At 42.4% G+C, this 20,984-nt stretch overlaps 1 protein-coding gene across 2 annotated transcripts in view; it reads right to left on the bottom strand.

Moving 5' to 3' along the window:
* Positions 1-20,984, bottom strand: part of armc1 (armadillo repeat containing 1) — a 31,828-nt gene that overhangs the window by 1,692 nt on the left and 9,152 nt on the right. For both annotated transcript variants that reach the window (XM_041190139.1, XM_041190140.1), the window contains 2 exons: positions 12,546-12,662; positions 9,052-9,126 (listed from right to left, as the gene is read on the bottom strand). In XM_041190139.1, coding sequence (XP_041046073.1) covers positions 9,052-9,126; positions 12,546-12,662 — 192 coding nt within the window. The remainder of the gene's footprint in view (positions 1-9,051; positions 9,127-12,545; positions 12,663-20,984) is intronic.

Genomic DNA, 20,984 nt, shown 5'->3' with positions numbered 1-20,984 from the left:
TGAGTCAGAATGAGGAAGATGGCAATAGACCAGGAGGACAGACAGATTGATGAAATGGGTAGACACAGAGCAAATGCAATTTCACACAGAAATATCAAATGAGTCATTGAAGTCACTTGGTAGCATAGAACTTGAATATTGTTGAAAAGAGAGACATGTTGCCGAAGCTTTCTGTCTTGTACTCATCAGGATAAGTGCAAGAATGATTACCTTCAAAAAATCATTAAACTTTGTACTACAGGAGAAAAGGATGCTGATTAGTTGGCAAGTTGACGATGATTGGCCCAGGCATTGCCATGGAGAAAGCAAAAGGGAACTATAGGCTCTCCAAGCTCCTGAGTATTTCAAAAAAGATGCAACATATTGTGTGTGTGCAGGGAACAGGTCCCTGCATATGAACGCATGTTGCTTCTAGCAAGTGTAAATGAGCCACGTTATAAGCTCAACTGATTATCTTAAATTGGTTGTAAATATAAGTGCACTCAGGATGGTTCAGCAAGTGCTGCTCAATTGCTGAATCACATCTAACAATAGATGTGCAAGCAGAACCCAGTTGAGAATGATCTGTACTCAGCCTATTACAAACAACCAAAGGAACACAATGTTTGATTTAATCAGCCAATCGCTGAGGAGTACAGCCTATGTACCTGGCATCGCACCAACGAAATTCATGCATGTGATAGGCAGAATGTCTTTTTGGATTGATGGCAGCATCCCGTTACTGAAAATACCAATCGAGTAACCATTTCATAGCAGTAGCATGAAATGGCTTGCTTAATGTGTTGTGCAAAGCCATTTACTCACCTTGCAAGCTTAATGCAGAAATAGAACACATCAAAGCTATCCTAATCAGATCACTGCTATCTGTGTATCATGCAAACTTGCAAATGGGCCAAAGGTTGACATTTTCGGATCTGAAAAGTGACTGGTCTACTTCTATTTACCCTGGAAAGGCAATGCAATGGAGAGTTTGTGGGCTGTTTTGGGATTGTAGGGCTAAATAATGTCCCTATAAATAGAGATAGCAATGGCTTGAAGTGATTTTAAATAAAAACAAGCAAAATCATTTTAAATTTAAGGCGCTGGTGGACTGATAACCAATGTAGGTTAGCAAGGACAGAGTGATGGGTGAGTGGATCCTGATGTGGGATAAGATATAGGCAATAGAGTTTCGCCTGAGCTGAAGATTACAGAGGGTGGAGAGTGGGACGCCAGCTAAGAAAGCAGTAGGGTATTTGAGTCAGAAGGCGGGAGTGGAAGTGTTGTATTTTGAACTTTAATTCAAGTTACAGTCAAAAAAAATCAAAGGTTTCACTTTTACCTACAAATGCTTTCATTAAATAATCTATTGTGGTTATGCAATTGATTTCTCAAATTATTTCACATATATCTCAGTTTTGGAGAATTGTTTTAGGGATCATTGCTGGATACAGAGGCCTCTTCCTAATTAAATTGGTGGAACTGATTCTTTTCCAAACTTTCAAGAATGTTATTATAATTCTCCACTCACCCGGTTTCATTATTCGCCCATTATTTCTGATGTCTCCATTAATTCATCATCTAACATGAAACCTTTGAATTGTTAAAGACTTCTGGGCACAGATAAATACCTAAATTATTTACCCATGTGTGTTTCCATGCATCATTATTTTCCCCTCCAAAAGAACCACCACCAGAAGAAAAGAATATTGTAGAATTCGTAATTATATTAAGGGTCTACTTTTGCCTGAATGAGACGTGCAACTCAGAACATGCTAATACAATATTGGGTCTGACTTCTCAGCTGAATTCAAATGGAAACATCGCCAGTTAAACCTCATCTGGAATACTGTAATAGGTTAAGACACCCTGACCAGATGGTGATAGAACCCTTGGCAAAGATTCAAAGGAGGACCAACAAAATTGTTCCTGGTTTAAAAACCCTTAGTTATCACAACAGACATAAGAAGCCAGTGGCAGGATTTTGCGCACCCGCCCACTGCAATCTTCCAATTCTGCCAGAAGTCAATGGACTTCTGTCTGGAGGACCACCTTGCCCGCAGCAGGTCCCACCTGTGATGTGGCCAGAAAATCCCAGCCCAGGATTTTTTTTTTTTTAAACCGGGAGGTAAACACAGACTTTGGAAAGATTTAACTTTTTTTTAATATTCATTCACGGGATGTGGACTTCACTGGCTGGACCAGCATTTATTGCCCATCTCTAGTTGCCCTTGAGAAGGTGCTGGTGAGCTGCTTTCTTGAACTGCTGCAGTCTATACGGTGTGGGTACACCCACAGTGCTGTTAGGAAGGGAGTTTCAGGATTTTGATCCAGCGACAGTGATGGAACAGTGATATATTTCCAAGTCAGCAAGCTGAGTGACTTTTTTGGGGGGGGGGGGGGTGGGGGGGTGCGTTGGTGGTGGAACTTCCAGGTGGTGGTGTTGTTCCCATCTATCTGCTGCCCTTGTCATTCTAGATGATAGTGGTCGTGGCTTTGGAAGGTGCTATTGAAGGAGACTTGGGGAATTCCTGCACTGCATCTTGTAGATGGTATACACTGCTGCTACTGTGTGTTGGTGTTAGAGGGAGTGAATGTTTGTGGATGTGGTGCCTATCAACAGGGCTGCTTTGTCCTGGATAGTATCAAGCTTGAGTGTTGTGGGTGCTACACTCATCCAGGCAAGTGGGGAGTTTTCCATCACACTCCTAACTGTGTCTTGTAGATGGTGGACAGGCTTTGGGGAGTCAGGTGGTTAGTTACTCATCACAGGATTCCTAGACTCTGACCTGCTCTTGTAACCACAGTATTTATGTGGCTAGTCCAGTTCAGTTTCTGGTCAATGGTAACCCCATGATGTTGATAGTGGGGGATTCAGTGATGGTAATGCCATTGATCATCAAGGGGCGATGGTTACATTCTCTCTTGTTGGAGATGGTCATTGTCTGACACTTCTGTGGCATGAATGTTACTTGCTGCTTGTCATCCCAAACCTGGATATTGTCCAGGTCTTGCTGCATTTGGACATGGACTGCTTCAGTATCTGTAAATGGTGAACATTGTGCAATCATCAGCGAATATCCCCACTTCTGACATATGATGGAAGGAAGGTCATTGATGAAGCAGCTGAAGATGGTTGGGTTGAGAACACTACCCTAGGAAACTCCCACAATGATGCCCTGGAGCTGAGATGACTGACCTCCAACAACCAAAACCATCTTACAGTCATAGAGTCAGAAGTCCACAGCATAGAAAAAGGCCCTTCGACCCATCTTCCTTTGCACCAGGTATGTCTCCAAACCAGCAGAGTTTTCCCCCCAGATTCCCATTGACTCCAGTTTTGTTAGGGTTCCTTGATGCCACACTCTGTCAAATGCTACCTTGAGTCAAGGGCAGTCACTCACACCTTACCTTGGGAGTTCAGCTCTTTTGGCCATGTTTGAACTGAGGTCAGGAGCGAAGTGGCCCGTGTGGAACCCAAACTGGGCATCAGTGAGCAGGTTATTGCTAAGCAAATGCTGTTTGATAGCACTGTTGATGACCCCTTCCATTACTTTACCGATGATCGAGAGTAGGCTGATGGGGCGGTAATTGGCCGGGTTGGATTTGTCGTGCTTTTTGTGTATAGGACATACCTGGGCAAACTTCTACATTGCCGAGTAGATGCCAGTGTTGTAACACTACTGGAACAGCTTGGCTAGGGCGCATGGCAAGTTCTGGAGCACAAGTCTTCAGAACTACAGCCTTTGCAGTATCCAGTGCCTTCAGCCATTTCTTGATATCACGTGGATTGAATCAAATTGGTTGAAGATTGGCACCTGGGATGCTGGGGACCTCTGGAGAAGGCTGACATGGATCATCCATACAGCACTTCTGGCTGAAGATTTTTGCAAACGCTTCAGCCTTATCTTTTGCACTGCTGTGTTGGGCTCCTCCATCATTGAGGATGGGGATATTTGTGGAGCCTCCTCCTCCAGTGGGTTGTTTAATTGTTCACCACCATTCACGACTGGATGTGGCAGGACTGCAGAGCTTAGATCTCTTCTGTTGGTTGTGGGATTGCTTTGTTCTGTCTACCGCTTGCTGCTTATGCTGTTTGGCATACAAACCGTCTTGTGTTATAGCTTCACCAGGTTGACACCTTTTAGTTTTGCTTGGTGCTGCTCCTGGCATGCCCTCCTGCACTCTTCATTGAACCAGAGTTGATCCCCTGGCTTGATGGTAATGGTAGAGTGGGGGATATGCTGGGCCATAAGGTTACAGATTGTGTTCGAGTGCAATTCTGCTTCTGATGGCCCACAGCACTTCATTGTTGCCCAGTCTGGAGTTGCTAGATCTGTTCTAAATCTATCCTATTTAGCACACTGGTAGTGCCACACAACGCGATGGAGAGTATCCTCAATGCAAAGGCAGGACTTCATCTTCATAATGACTGTGTGGTGGCCACTCCTCCTGATAGCATCACGGACAGATGCATCTGCGGCAGGCAGGTTAGTGAGGATGAGATCAAGTATGTTTTTCTCTCTTGTTGGTTCCCTCAACACCTGCCACAGACCCAGTCTAGCAGCAATGTCCTTTAGGACTTGGCCAGCTCAAATCAGTAGTGGTACTACTGAGCCACTCTTGTTGATGGACATTGAAGTTCTCCACCTAGAGTACATTCTGAGCCCTTGTCACCCTCAGTGCTTCCTCCAAGGGGTGTTCAACATGGAGGAGCACTGAATCATCAGCTGAGGCAGGGTAGTATGACCTGGTGCCATGAGACTTCATGGGATTCTGCATTGATGTGGAGGGCTCCCAGGGCAACTTCCTCCCGACTATACCACTGTGCCACCACCTCTGCTCCACTGGGGCAGGACATACCCAGGGATTTTAATGGTGGGGGTGCTGTCTGGGACATTACCTGTAAGATACGATTCCATGAGGATGATGATGTTAGGCTAGTCTTGACTAGTCTGTGAGACAGCTCTCCCAACTTTGGCATTAGCCCCCAAACATTAGTAAGGAGGACTCTGCAGGGTCAACAGAGCTGAGATTGCCATTGTTGTTTCCGGTGCCTAGGTCGATGCCAGGTGGTCTGTCTGGTTTCATTTTTGTGACTTTGTAGCAACTTGTTACCAGTGGGTTTTTAAGAATCAACTAAATTGCTGTGGGTCAGGAGTCACATGTAGGCCAGGCCAGGTGAAGACGACAGATTTCCTTGCCTGAAGGGCATTAGTGAACCAGATGGTTTTTTTTACAACAATTGACAATGGTTTCATGGTCATCATTAGACTTCTAATTGCAGATTTTTATCTGCTGTGGCGGGATTGGAACCCATGTCTCCAGAGCATTACCTCTGGATTACTAGTCCAGCGACAATACCACTAAGCCACTGCCTCCCCATAAAGTATTCAAAATGAAGAAGAAACTAAACTGTGTTGTGTAGACCAACCATTTGAACTCAATAGGTTAGCGAAAATGTGGGGTTGTGCATGTAAGCTAAATAAGCATAAGACTAGGTTAGATATCAGTAAGTTTTTCTTTATGAAGATAATGAAAAAGGAAGTGGAGAAAGGAAAGCAATGTTTTAGTCAGTAAACAAGCTCCAAGATTTTCCTATGATTCTTTAGACTAGAGATTTTTAAAACGTAGTCAAAAATCTGTCTCCATGTTCTCAAACGCAATCTGTAATCTCAAGGCCTAGCATATCCCCATTCTGCCATTACCGCCAAGCCAGGGGATCAATCCTGGTTCAATGAAGAGTGCAGGAGGGCATGCCAGGAGCAGCACCAGGCATACCTAAAAATGAGGTGTCAACCTGGTGAAGTTATAACACAGGACTATTTGCATGCTGAACAGCATAAGCAACAAGTGATAGACAGAGCTAAGCGATCCCACAACTAATGGATCAGATCTAAGCTCTGCAGTCCTGCTACATCCAGTCGTGAATGGTGGTGGACAATTAAACAACTCACTGGAGGAGGCTCCACAAATATCCCCATCCACAATGGTGGGGAGCCCAGCACACCAGTGCAAAAGATAAGGCTGAAGCATTTGCAACAATCTTCAGACAGAAGTGCTGAATGGGTGTTCTATCTCGGCCTCCTCCAGAGGTCCCCGGCATCACAGATGCCAGTCTTCAGCCAATTCAATTCACTCCACGTGATATCAAGAAACAGCCGAATGCACTGGATGCTGCAAAAGCTATGGGCCCTAACAATATTCTGGCAACAGTACTGAAGACTTGTGCTCCAGAAATTGCCACACCCCTAGCCAAGCAGTTCCAGTACAGTTACAACACTGGCATCTGCCTGGCTATGTGGAAAACTGCCCAGGTATGTTCTGTACGTAAAAAGGACAACTCCAACCCGGACAATTACCGCCCCATCAGTCCACTCTATCATCAGAAAAGTAATGGAAGGGGTCATCAACAGTGCTATCAAACAGCATTTGCTTAGCAATAACCTGCTCACTGATGCCCAGTTTGGATTCCGCCAGGGCCACTCAGCTCCTGACCTCATTACAGCCTTGGTTCAAACATGGATAAAAGAGCTGAATTCTCGAGGTGAGATAAGTGACTGCCCTTGACATCAAGGCAGCATTTGACCATTGTGGCATCAAGGAGCCCTAGCAAATGGGAGTCAGAGAGAAAACTCTCCGCTGGCTGGAGTCATACCTAGCACAAAAGAAGATGGTTGTGGTTGTTGGAGGTCAGTCATCTCAGCTCCAGGCCATCACTGCAGGAGTTCCTCAGGGTAGTGTCCTCGGCCCAACCATCTTCAGCTGCTTCATCAATGACCTTCCTTCCAATTTAAGGTCAGAGGTGGGGATGTTTGCTGATGATTGCACAATGTTCAGCACCATTTGCGACTCCTCAGATACTGAAGCAGTCCATGTCCAAATGCAGCAAGGTCTGGACAATATCCAGGTTTGGGCTGACAAGTGGCAAGTAACATTTGTGCCACATAAGTGTCAGGCAATGATCATCTCCAATAAGAGAGAGAGCCCAAACATCACCCCTTGATGTTTAATGGCATTACCATCACTGAATCCCCCACTAACAACATCCTGGGGGTTACCATTGACCAGAAACTGAACTGGACTAGCCATATAAATACTGTGGCTACAAGAGCAGGTCAGAGGCTAGGAATCGTGCGACGAGTAACTCACCTCCTGACTCTTCAAAGCCTGTCCACCATCTATAATGCACAAGTCAGGAATGTGATGGAATACACCCCTCTTGTCTGGGTGAGTGCAGCTTCTACAACACTCAAGAAGCTGGGCACTATCCAGGACAAAGCAGTCTGCTTGACTGGCACCACATCCACAAACATTCACTCCCTCCACCACTGCCGCACAGCAGCAGCGTGTACCATCAACAAGATGCACCGCAGGAATTCACAAAGGCTTCTTAGACAGCAACTTCCAAACCCATGACCACTACCACCTAGAAGGACAAAGGCAGCAGATAGATAGGAGCACCACCACCACCTGGAATTTCCCCTCCAAGTCACTCACTATTCTGATTTGGAAATATATTGCCAGTCCTTCACTGTCGCTGGGTCAAAATCCTGGAACTTTCTTCCTAAAATCACGGTGGGTGTACCTACACTACATGGACTGCAATGGTTCAAGGTGGCAGCTCACCACCACCTTCTCAAGGGCAACAAGGAATGCTGGCCCAGTCAGCGAAGCCCACATCCCGTGAATGAATAAAAAAGGTACTGTTAGAAATTTTTATTCTCCTCTTGCTAAAATATTTTTTCTTAAATATGGTCTTGAAAGCATACATTTGCTTCCTTTTTACCAACAATGAAATTGCACTATTCCTCCTAAATATGAATTGAAATCTAATGAGAAAATTTCAATGACTTCAAAAAGCACCCATTAATTGTAGAATAAAAAGGCGATATACACAAGCTGGAGCTCAAATGTTTCTGAATGCCCCACAGCAGCAGTATTTTAAAACTTACATATCTTTGGGTATTGCAAAGTCAGTCAGATATTTCACCTGATCATTAAATAGTACAAAAATAAACAAACACAGGTTTGTGGATAGTATTGTAAACCTTCATCAGACTTTAAAAGCTTGCTGGGAGCAAGGTTAAGTGATGCAGCATAATTTCATCAATAGCAAATGGGACCACTCACCTGATTTTCAACAGTAGTTCTACAAACTCTGACTCAGGTTTCTGACAAACCCGTCAGTCCTCAAGGATTAACAATTTTATCATGAGAAAGACAACTTATTTTTTAAAAAGCTAGCAAAGTACATTGACCTATACTGTACAATTTTTAAGAGCTTTAACTGTAGCATTTATCTCTATAAAGGCCACAAAGAGCTTACATTTTTAATGAGAACCATTTAGGACAAAAATAACGATCTGTAAAAAATTATGACATGTTCAATACATAAATCACAGAATACTCGTTAGATAATCTGGACATTATAAATTAATGTGAATGTGTCTATACATCAACCTTAAACTTCCCTCTATATGGAGAGGAGGACATTTTGATCCATTTTCACTATTCTAATTATCTAATCTAATTCTAAATTATAAAACCTAGAAAATCTTGTGATTAATAACAAAATATCTACCATTTACAAACGAATGGTTGGAGGAAATTCAACGCTAATTTTAGATGATAGAAACACAATTGTGTAAATGTCAAATGAGTATCGGTCTATAGAAAAATTATATAGAGAGTGCCTTCAGTCTTGTATTTGTCTCAATTGGTCGTGCAGTTATGAGAGCTTCAATGTATAGCGTCAAGAAAATGTAGGCCTTAGTTCACACTCATGGGAACACAGCCATGTTTAAGGCCAACATCAGGCAAGTTACTGGCTGAAAAAGCAAATTTTACCCAGAGGGAGAAAAGCAAGAGAAATAAAAGCCAAAGTCATGATCTAGTTGCTCCCACATATTTCCTAAGCGTTGATCTTTGATTTCACGAATATTTATGAATATTTGCAGTGGGTTGGCTCTCATATTGTCACAAATGGCACATGGCCTTGGAATCCGGAGGACAAAAGTGCAAGCACTTCAAAATGGTCTCTAAAATCTCAATGACAAACATTTATCTTACCTCCTCTCCATTTTCATTTTTGATCACTTGTTGTGCTTTTAAAATTTTGGTTGCTGCAATAGCAGATGCCAGTGCCTACAATAAAAGATTAATATAGGTAATGCTAGTAGTAAGGCTCATGGTGAGTCAGAGATAACATTGATGCAAGGGAGGGGTTGATATTCCCACTGAAAGAATCCAATAGCAGTTTGCAAGAGACCACAGAAATACTGATCATTTTTGATTGGTTTCTGAAATACAGCATTTTTCTTATCCAATGCAAGAAGATGAATAAATAAGTTATATAAATTTATATATAATTTGATACAGCAACTCTATCTTATGATCCTTCTAAGTTTTTTTTTAAATGTATAGTGGCTGTCAAAAGTAGGAGAAAATATTAAACTAATTTCAATCTTTTTTGACAAAAAAGCATCTCTGGAACAATTTGTAAAATATTCTACTCAACAAATTTAAATTAGGACTTTCATTCAGAACCACCCTTCCAACAAATTGTAGTAGGGTACAATGCTAGAATGTCAACTGTTTATACCAAGTATTTGCTATGTTGAGTTCCAAGGTAAATACAAATTTAAAAATTCTGTTTAACCATTAAGAATACATTAAAATATTAACTAATCTCAAGTTTAGTCCAAAGTTTCAATTTGTCACACATGGGACATAACTGCATTTGCTAAATAAACAGATCACTAAGTAGTATCCTACCTTTCTTTTCAGGGAAGTTACCTCAGAAAAAGCTAAACAGTTAGCTAAAAAGCAAAACTAGAATTACCTATATTGCGTAGAACATCAAAACAAAACTGATCACTTTCAATGCTACAAAAGATGATTTCTTGGCCTCAGTAACCTTCTATTGAGACACATTGTGCTGGTCCTAGCTAATTCTAGCATGCTCTATGAATGACTACTGTTGTTGTCAAAGCAGTTGTTGTTCTGGATGTTATAGAGACATATTCAATTGTATCCCACTACCTTAAGGCTCTTTATTCAACTGTGGCTCCACCATGCTCCATGAACTCAAGTCTAGGTTTATCAAAGATGTAGAGATGTCAACTGAAAACGTTGATAGACATGTGTTAAACACAGGAATTGTTAAGCTTTTAAGCGTAATAACTTTCTTATAAACATAGTATTTGTTACCTTAATTGTCATAATCCTCACTTCAATCCTAAATTTCTCAACTTAATGATAGTCCAAATTACAGTTGAGGATTTTCAAAAACTGTGGTGCTATTTAGTTGGTTTAACTTATTTTGTATTGGTAAATTTTGCCAACTATTCATTTTTGTCTGATTATCTTAAACTGTTCTTAGTAAATTTTCATTGGAAGCTTATGTATCTGATTTATATGTTTTTGACTGGTATGTTACTTATCTGCTTAGTTATTCTTTGTTTCAGTGCTATAAGAATAAAAGATATCAGCCACTCAGGTATAAGTGTGACCCAAAATTTGTATATTAAATATAACATACAAGGATGTAACTTGGGTGCAAAGCAGATATATTTAAGTACATGTATTTTTCATAGTCTTGAAAGCATAGTTAGATGAATGAAATGGCATGCCTTTTAGCAATATTTGTTGTAACGGCCTGGAACAGGTTCTAGCGCTACCTCCTGAATGAATAATAACAGGCCATGCCATTTTTTGCTAAAGAGCTTGTGGAGATGGTAACAGGTGCTACCATTATAGTACCATTTATTGATTCACTGAACAGAGACTGTGCAATATTACTTAATCAAGAATTTTATTATCGACAGTTCTCCGTCGATAGCAATATTAAGCTAAGTTATAATAATTCTGACATACCTCTTGGGAATCAAATTTTTTGGGAGGACACAGCCCAAATGACCTCAACACCAAAAAATTAGGGCCTAGGTCACATTAGCTAGAGAACAATGTTTGTTAAAGTATCTATATTTAGACTGCAAGGAGCTTTCTTTTAAACCCTTGCATCTACTGCCCTTGTCCTTCTAGGTGGTGGTGGTCACGATTTTGAAAGATGCTGCAGTATATCTTGCAGATGGTACACACTGCTGTCACCATGCGCGGTTGTCAATGTTTAAGGTGGTGGATAGAGTGCCAGTCAAGTGAGTTGCTTTGTCTTGGATGGTGTCAAGCTTCCTGAGTGTTCTTGGAACTGCACTCATTAAGACAAGTGGAGAGTATTTCATCACACTCCTGACTTCACAGAAGTACAGAACCTTAACAGCACAGGAGGCGGCCATTTGGCTCATTATGTCTGCACTGGCTCTCCAAATGAGCATTATGGCCTAGTGCCATTGCCCTGCCTTTTCCCTGTTTCCTTTCACATTGTTTCTATTCAAATAATCATCTAATGTCTTCGGGTGCCTCGATTGATCCTGCCTCCACCACACTTCCAGGCAGTACATTCCAGACCCGAGCTACTCGTTGTGTGAAAAAGTTTTTTCCCACATCACACTTGCTTCTTTTGCAAGTCACTTTAAATCTGTGCCCTCTCGTTCTTGATCATTTTACAAGTGGGAAGAGCTTCTCTCTATCTACTCTGTCCAGCCCCCTCATGATTTTGAACATCTCTATCAAATCTCCTCTCAGCCTTCTTCTCTCCAAGGAGAAGAGTCCCAATTTCTCCTATCTATCCTCATAGCTGAAGTCTTATATCCCTGGGACCATTCTTGTAAACCTCTTCTGCACTCTCACCAATGTGTTCACATCCTTCCTATAATATGGTGCCCAGAACTGTTCACAATATTCCAGCTGAGGTCTAACGAGTATCTTATATAAATTCAGCATAATCTCCCTGCTCTTGTACTCTATGCCCCGATTAATAAAGCCCAGGATATTATTTGCTTTATTAACTGCTTATGCCTTGTATATGGTTGGTCCAGTTAAGTTTCTATCTAATGGTAACCACCCCCAGGATTTTGATAGCAGGGAATTCAGCCAAGTTGAGATGGTTAGATTCTCTCTTGTTGGAGATGGTCATTGGCACAAATGTTACTTGCCACTGATTTGCCCAAGCCTGAATGTTGTCCAGGTCTTGCTGCATGCAAACACTGATTGCCATTACGTCAAGCGTTTCAAATGGGACTGAACACTACAATCAGTGAACATCTCCACTTCTGACCTTCTGATGGAGGGAAAGCCACTGGTGAACCAGCTGAAGATAGTAAAGCCTTGGACACTACCCTGAGGAACTCCTACAGCGATGTCCTGGGGCTGAAACAATTGACCTCCAACAACCACAAGCATCATCCTTGAGGTGGGAAGTAGTATGAATTTTTCTTCCTTTAAGCTTATTCTTAATCAGGAATTCAAAAATGTGAAAATTCTTACTTTCACTCAGTCTTCCCTAGCTCTTGACTGATCTCAACTTGCCCATCATTCTCCTCAACCTCAGGCCGTAACTTGTCATCTAACCTTTTTAAAAATTTGGATGCTAAACTTACCTTGGGTAATATCACACAATGGCCCTACCAGAATCTCAGGGTTTTTTTTTTTTAAACAGAACCTACCTCCGCTTTTAGATCAGATCGGATCCGCACAATACATCTCTTAACAGTCATTTGGAAGGTAAAACTGATGACACCTTTAATTTTCAACAATGCTTCTTCGCACATATTCCTCCGTGACTAAAAGAAAACAAGAACATTTAAGCCAACTGACAATTAATTTGAGATGTTTCATCATGTCGTAAAGTTCATTAGTTTCACTTTGACGTCTTTATAAACACTGGATAAACTTATAAACACTTATGGCATGAGGAACTTTGTGAGCAACACCACGACAGATCCAGAAGATTTATTTTATAAACTTCTGCTAAAAGTGGAGCTATATTAAACAAGTCTTATCCCTTTAATGGAGCAAAGTGTAATTGCTGTTAATCGGTACAAACAAAGGTTGATTATGGGCTCGTTTGTTATGTTGAGGAAATCTCTGCAAATTGGCAGCTGTGTGCAAATCCCTGGCTCCTAGCTTTGTGCGTGTATGAAGTTTTTCAAAATCAGAAAAAGCCAGCAGAAAATTACTAACTTTCTTTTTTGAGGGGGAGGGGTGGCACAGAGCGAGAGCAATAGAATCAGCCATTCTTCATTTTTCACTACACAGAATGTGGGTGGGAGGTCATGCTCAGGTTGAAGGGACCAAATCTGAGAGGATTTTAACAGGGCTGTAAGATTTGCCTAGCTTTGGCAAGAGGAAGGAAACTCCAGAGTAATCCTCACTCAAAGTAAATTCAGGGATTAGAGCTCATCAAACTGGAAAAAGGAAAAGGAAGCCAAGCCATCAAGAGCTGAGAATATTTGTGTTAATGGTATATTAATTGTATTATTAAATTTAAGCATACATAGTTTGAAGGCATTGCTTAAGTACCCTGAGCATAGAATTAAGACAGATGTCCCTTTAAGAGGTGGTTCTTTAATTATTTTATTTGATTTACTCAGAGTAAGAGAGACTTACTGCTTCCCTTTGATATCTCAGCTCGGAGGATGAAGGACTATAAAGGATAGCAAAGCTGACATCTTCAATTTGTGGGTTCAATTCCAGATCGAAGGAGCCTGTGTCCTTTCACATGGGGTGATTAATTCATTTATCAGTATCAAAAGAGGTATAAAGAGACTTCTGGGGCATTGGGTGTTGATTAAGGAGGAGGCAGACATTTGTAATGTTGTATTCTACAAACAAATCTAGTATTAATTACAAGACTTGCATTTGGTTTCCTACTTCACCATCTGGCTTCAGAATGAATTAACACTTTGGTCCCATTCCTGGAGAATGAAGTGTCCACTTATGGGACAGAGGCAAGTATAGGCAAGGCAAGAAAGACAAAAGTTGAGAAATGATGAAAGAGAAAAAGTGGGAACAAGATTTTTTTTTAAATGTATAAATGAATATCATTGGCCAGAATGTATTGCTTCCTTGGCCAGTGTCCAATGTAAGTACTGAAAGAAGCTGAGAGAAAAGAGTTTTCTTCCTTATACTGCTCTGCACTCACATCCTGCTCCATCTCCTAAACCCATCTGCTTTTGTGCCACCCTGGAAAAATTTCTCGTATCATTTACAACTGAACTTTCAAAATTGAAAATTACGACTGTCTAGCTTTTCATCCTCCATTCAGTGACATTTTTGCAGTTACCCATCCGCTCAACCACACCCTCAACCTTCACTTTTGGTGTCCTATGCCCTAATAAAAACTATCACGCTCTCACACCATGACCTCTATCACTCCTATGGCCCAAATATCCATTCTTTTATGTCGAAAGAATACCGACTTGAAGTGATATGGTGGGCAACACGTTTAGCTCTTCATTGCCAACAATGGGCCACATTAAGTACCATTATGCCCATAGATCTCATTTGTAAAAACTGCTCAATATTTTAGAATCATCTGGCAATGCAAAGATAACTCTCAGCTTCTTTTCTCTATTTCAAACTGTCTTATTAAACTCCTCTCCCGTCTCCTCCAGCATCACCTCCAAAAGTGTGAGGAACTCATGGACTTGCCTGTCATTAAGATCGAGATTCAACTATCTGCCTCTGCTGCTTCCCTTCCTTTCTCTAGTCCACCGAATTAAACTTACTCTAAAATAACACCTAGTTCTGGCCCTGGCCATGTATTTCTCTAGTTTCCCTCCTATCTCCCCTCGTGCCCTGCCTGAGCTCATCTTGTCCATGAGATTCACCTCCAACACCCTCAATGCTATTCCCACTTAACGGCTGACCATCTAATTTCCCCTCCATGTTGGCTGATATTGTTGAATGTTCTCTCTATTCAGTTACTATCCCGCTCTCTTTCTAGGGAATGTATAGTTAATAAGGAGTTAATAAGCAGTTATTAGGTTTAAATTAATTTATTAAATAGTTCTAGAAATGGCAGTTGCTGGGGTGAAGTGCTTCACCTGTGGGATGTGGGAAATCTGTGACGCTTCAAGTGTCCCGGACAACTACATCTACAGGAAGTGTACCCAATTGCAGCTCCTCACAGACTGCATGGATTGGTCGGAGCAGCAGTTGGATGCACTTATGAGCATTCAGGTGGCGGAAAGCATCATAGACAGGAGTTTTGCAGACGTGGTCCCACCCAAGGTACAGCCAGATAGATGGGTGACCACTAGAAGGGGCAGGCAGTCAGTGCAAAAATCCCCAGTGGCTGTCCCCCTCTCTAACAGGTATACCATTTTGGATACTGTTGGGGGGGGATGGCCTATCAGGGGGAAACAACAGCAGTAGTCAGAGTAGTGGCACCACAGCTGTCTCTGTTGTGCAGCAGGGGGTGTCAAAGCACAGAAGAGCAATTGTCATAGGGTGCTCTATAGTCGGGGACTCAGATAGGCGCTTTTGTGGTTGTGAAAGAGACACCAGGATAGTATGTTGCCTTCCTGATGCCAGGGTCCAGGATGCCTCTGATCGGGTACAGGACATTATGAAGGGGGAGGGAGAACAGCCAGAGGTCATTGTACACATTGGTACTAACGACATAGGCAGAAAGAGTAATGAGGTCCTGCAGAGGGAGTTCAGGGAGTTAAGCAGAAAGTTAAAAAACAGGACCTCTAGGGTTGTAATCTCAGGATTACTCCCTGTGCCATGTGTCAGTAAGGCTAGAAATAGGAAGATAGTGCAGCGAAACATGTGGCTGAACAGAAGGTGTAGGAGGGTTTCCAATATCTGGATCATTGGGAGCTCTTCCGGGGCAGGTGGGACCTGTATAAGAAGGATGGGTTGCATCTAAACTGGAGGGGCACCAATATCCTGGCTGCGATGTTTGTTAGTGTCACTCGGGAGGGTTTAAACTAGTATGGCAGAGGGGTGGGAACCAGAGCAATAGGTCAGCAGGTGAAATAAATGACTGGGAACTGGTGAATATAGCCAGTAGGACTAAGAGGAAGAGCAGGCAAGGAGAAATTACTGAACACGGTGGGACTCGGGGTCTGAAATGCATTTGTTTCAATGCAAGAAGTATAACAGGCAAGGCAGATGAGCTTAGAGCTTGGGTTAATACTTGGGACTATGATGTTATTGCTATTACAGAGACTTGGTTGAAGGATGGACAGGATTGGCAGATAAACGTTCCAGGATTTAGATGTTTCAGGCAGGATAGAGAGGGATGTAGAAGAGGTGGGGGAGTTGCACTGCTGGTTAAGGAGAATATCACAGCTGTACGGCAGGAGGATACCTCGGAGTTCTCATGCAGCAAGGCAATATGGGTAGAGCTCCGGAATAGGAAGGGTGCAGTCACAATGTTGGGGGTTTACTATAGACCTCCCAATTGCTGGCGGGAGATTGAGGAACAGTTATGCAGCAGATTTTGGAAAGATGTAAAAGCAATAGGGTTGTTGTGGTGGGTGATTTTAACTTTCCCTATATTGACTGGGAATCACTTAGGGTTTGGATGGTGCAGAATTTGTAAGGGGCATCCAGGACGGCTTCCTGAGACAATATGTAGATAGTCCAACTCGGGAAGGGGCAAAACTGGACCTGGTATTAGGGAATGAACCCGGCCAGGTGGTCGAAGTTTCAGTAGGGGAGCATTTTGGGAAAAGTGACCATAATTCAGTAGGTTTCAAGGTACTGGTGGATAAGGATAACAGGAGTCCTCGAGTTAAGATGCTTAATTGGGGGAAGGCTAATTATAACAATATTAGGCAGGAACTGAGGAATCTAGACTGGAGGCAGATGTTTGAGGGCAAATCAACAACTGACACGTGGGGGGGCTTTCAAACATCAGTTGATAAGAATTCAGGACCGGCTTGTTCCTGCTGGGTTGAAGGATAAGTATGGCAAGTTTCAGGAACCTTGGATGACAAAGGATATTGTGAGATTAGTCAAAAAGAAAAGGGAAGCATTTGTAAGGGCTAGAAGGCTGGGAACAGATGAAGCCTGAGGAGAATATAAAGTAGGAAGAAACTTAAGGGAAGGAGTCAGGAGGGCTAAAAGGGGTCATGAAAATTCATTGGCAACTAGGATTAAGGAAGATCCCAATGCCTTTTATAAATATGTAAAAAGCAAGAGTGTAGCCAGGGAAAGGGTAGGCCCACTCAGGGACGGAGGTGGGAATCTGTGTGTGGAGTCAGAAGAAATGGGAGATACACTAAATGAGTACTTCTCATCAGTATTCACCAAAGAGAAGGACTTAGTGGTCGATTTGTTTAGGGAAGTGTGTGTAGATAGCCTGGATCAAGTTGAGATCAAAAAAAAGGTGTTCGGCCTCTTTAAGAATATTAAGGTGGATAAATCCCCAGGGCCAGATGGGATCTACCACAGGGTACTGAGGGAGGCAAGGGAGGAGATTGCTGGGGCCTTGACAGAAATCTTTGTATCCTCACTGGCTATGGGTGAGGTCCCAGAGGACTGGAGAATGGCCAACGTTGTTCCATTGCTTAAGAAGGGTAGCAGGGATAATCCACGAAATTACAGGCCGGTGAGCCTGACGTCAGTGGTAGAGAAATTATTGGAGAAGATTCTTCGTGACAGGATTTCCTACCATTTGGAAGCAAATGGGCGTATTAGTGAGAGGCAGCGTGGTTTCGTGAAGGGGAGGTCGTGTCTTACTAACTTGATTGAGCTTTTTGAGGAAGTGACAAAGATGATTGACGATGGAAGGGCAATGGATGTTATCTACATGGATTTCAGTAAGGCCTTTGACAAGGTCCCTCTTGGCAGACTGGTACAGAAGGTAAAGTCACATGGGATCAGAGGTGAGCTGGCAAGATGGATACAGAATCGGCTTAGTCATAGAAGACAGAGGGTAGCAGTGGAAGGGTGTTTTTCTGAATGGAAAGCTGTGACTAGTGGTGTTCTGCAGGGATCAGTGCTGGGACCTTTGCTGTTTGTAGTATATGTAATTGATTTGGAGGAAAATGTAACTGGGCTAATTAGTAAGTTTGCAGACAACACTAAGGTTGGAGGAGTTGCAGATAGTGAAGAGGATTGTCAAAGGATACAACGGGATATAGATCGGTTGGAGACTTGGGCGGAGAAATGGCAGATGGAGTTTAATCCGGACAAATGCGAGGTAATGTACTTTGGAAGGTCTAATACAGGCAGGAATTATAGAGTAAATGGCAGAACCCTTAAGTGCATCGATGGGCAAAGGGATCTGGGTGTACAGGTGCACAGGTCACTGAAAGTGGCAACGCAGGTGGATAAGGTAGTCAGGAAAGCAAATGGCATGCTTGCCTTCTTCGGCAGAGTATTGAGTATAAAAGCTGGGAAGTCATGCTGCAGCTGTATAAAACCTTGGTTAGGCCACACTTGGAATACTGCATGCAATTCTGGTCGCCACATTACCAGAAGGATATGGAGGCGTTGGAGAGGGTGCAGTGGAGGTTTACCAGGATGCTGCCTGGTCTGGAGGTTATTAGCTATGAGGAGAGGTTGGAGAAGCTCGGATTGTTCTCACTAGAGTGATGGAGATTGAGGGGAGACTTGATAGAAGTTTACAAAATTATGAGTGGCATGGACAGAGTAGATAGTCAGAAGCTTTTTCTCAGGGTGGAAGAGTCAATTACTAGGGGACATAGATTTAAAGGTGAGAGCAGAAAACTTTAGAGGATTTGTGCGGGGCAAGTTTTTTTTTACGCAGAGGGTAGTGAGTGTCTGGAATTTGCTGCCAAAGGAGGTGGTGGAAGTAGGTATGATAGTGGTGTTTAAGAGGCAGCTTGACAAATACATGAACAGGATGGGAATAGAGGGATATGGACCCCAGAAGTGTAAAATGTTTTAGTTTGACAGGTAATATGATCGGCGCAGGCTTGGAGGGCTGAAGGGCCTGTTCCTGTGCTGTACTTTTCTTTGTTCTTTGTTCTAAATCCGTCAATCACCCATCTCCTTAAAAAAAAACAACCCTTGACACCTTTGCAAACTATCAACACATCTCAATCCTCCCTTTCTTCTCCAAAGGCCTTAACTGTTTTGTCACCTTCCAAATCCACGGCCATCTTTCCTGGAACTCCATGTTTGAATCACTCAGATCAGGTTCCTGCCCCTGCTGCAGTGCAACAGCTCTTAGCAATATCACAAACTATATATAAAAAAAAGGAAAATATCCCTCTTCCTCCTTCGCCTGTTTCGAGCTTTGACATAGGTGACCACATCATCCTTCTTCAACACCTTCCCATAGTGAACAAACTGGATGGAATAGTTCTTTCCCAGTTCCATTCTTATCCATCCAATCATAGCTAATCACCTACAATGGTCTCTTTCTGTAATCATTCTAAGATTCTCTGATTCTTCCCACTCCCACACTGTTATCCACAGTCCCCAGCGTCTATCCATATGCTGTCCTTCTGCAACTTCATCCAAAAACACGCCGTTAGTTTTCACACAGTATACTAATGATACCGAACTCTGCATCACCAGTGCCACCTGTTCTCGATTCCTCCACAGTCACTAAATTGTCAGACTGCTTTTCCAACATCCAACAATGGAAGAACAGAAAATTCTTAAGTCTAAATATTGGACCAAAGACACTGTCTTTGGTCCTTGCCACAAAATCTGTTCTGTAGCAGCCAACTTCATCAAATGCCCTCACCCTGGCAACTGTGAGCCTGGATCAGACTGTTCACAACTGTGATATCATATCTAACTAAGATGAGCTTCCAACTACAGTTGTGTCATCACGACTGCTGCCCATTTTCACCTCCGGTCCTGCTGAAACCCACATTCATACCTTGTTAGACCCCTAGTCTTGATTATTCCAATTCAAGGTTGGCCTGTCACAATTCACCCTCTGTAAACTTGATCATCTAAAACTCTGCTGCAAATATTTTAACTCACGCTAATCCCATTCACTCCTTATCCGTGTTCCCTGAACAACATTGGGTCTCAAGTAAACGATGCCTCGATTTGCAAATTCTCATCCTTGTTTTCAAATCCCTCCAGGACTCACCCCTTCTCTATCTCTGTAACCCTCTCCAGCTCTTTGGGAAGATCAGGTAGTTGCACGGAGATGCATTTTGGTAGGGTGGGGGTTTTTATGGTGCACTGAGACTGACACTTTAGTTAGGTACAGGCATCAGTGTTAAAATATCAAAGAAAAATGTAATCAAACCCAAAGGGATTTTGTTGCACATACATTTTTCTTGTTTAAATCATCACCAGCACATTACTTGTTTAAAATGTAGGAAATTCGTGAGTTAATCTTTTATCATGGGAAGGAGCTAGGTTATTGAGCGGTTCTTCAGACATGTTCCAGAAGCAGCACAAACAATAGAAGAAATTTGTGCATGCCAATATTTTTGGTGTAAGACCTGTGTAAATCAGTTATGTGCAAATTTCCTTGGGCAAACGCGTTGTAATGCCCCTCATATGCTTAAGTTACATCAAAAAATTGCAAAGGTAACAGGATTTCTTCAAATTTTGAGTTTTTTTCTCCTCAGACACTTTTGGGGAATTATGGTCTATGAACATGCTTTATACACAAGATTTTGAGATAGGCAGAGAGACTTTGATTATAACTAGCCAATTGCTGACAAAGACAGATGCCTCAGCCTAATATAAATTGAGAAAACCTAAATGGTTTAAGAGTTCCAATTGATAAATATGATGCATGATTATTTCTTAACCCACTCACCAGAGGTGGCGTTCATCTTGCCCTGATATTTGTGAATGATCCAGACAACACCCAGAAAATAGTTGTCATGGTACTGTGAGGGCACAGCGACCAAATAGAATCACAGAATGGTTCTGGCACAGGAGGAGATCATTCAGCCCATCATATGCTGGCTTGCAGTCTGCAAGAGCAACTCAGCCAATCCCACTCTCTCGCCCGACAAATTTTTCTCATCAGGTGCTAACCAATTCCCTTTTGAGAACCATGATTGAAGCAGCCAGTGCATTCCAGATCCTAACCATGCCCTCTTGTTGCTACTGGCTTTTGTGGCATTCACCTTAAATTGAGGTCCTCTGATTACAATCCTTACAACAATGCAGACAATTCTCCCTATTTGCTCTGTTGA

The sequence above is a fragment of the Carcharodon carcharias genome, chromosome 6 (assembly GCF_017639515.1).
Source record: "Carcharodon carcharias isolate sCarCar2 chromosome 6, sCarCar2.pri, whole genome shotgun sequence".
Classification (NCBI taxonomy): Eukaryota; Metazoa; Chordata; class Chondrichthyes; order Lamniformes; family Lamnidae; genus Carcharodon; species Carcharodon carcharias.
Note: the sequence above shows the minus strand (reverse complement) of the source record. Positions and strands in the feature narration are given on the sequence as shown.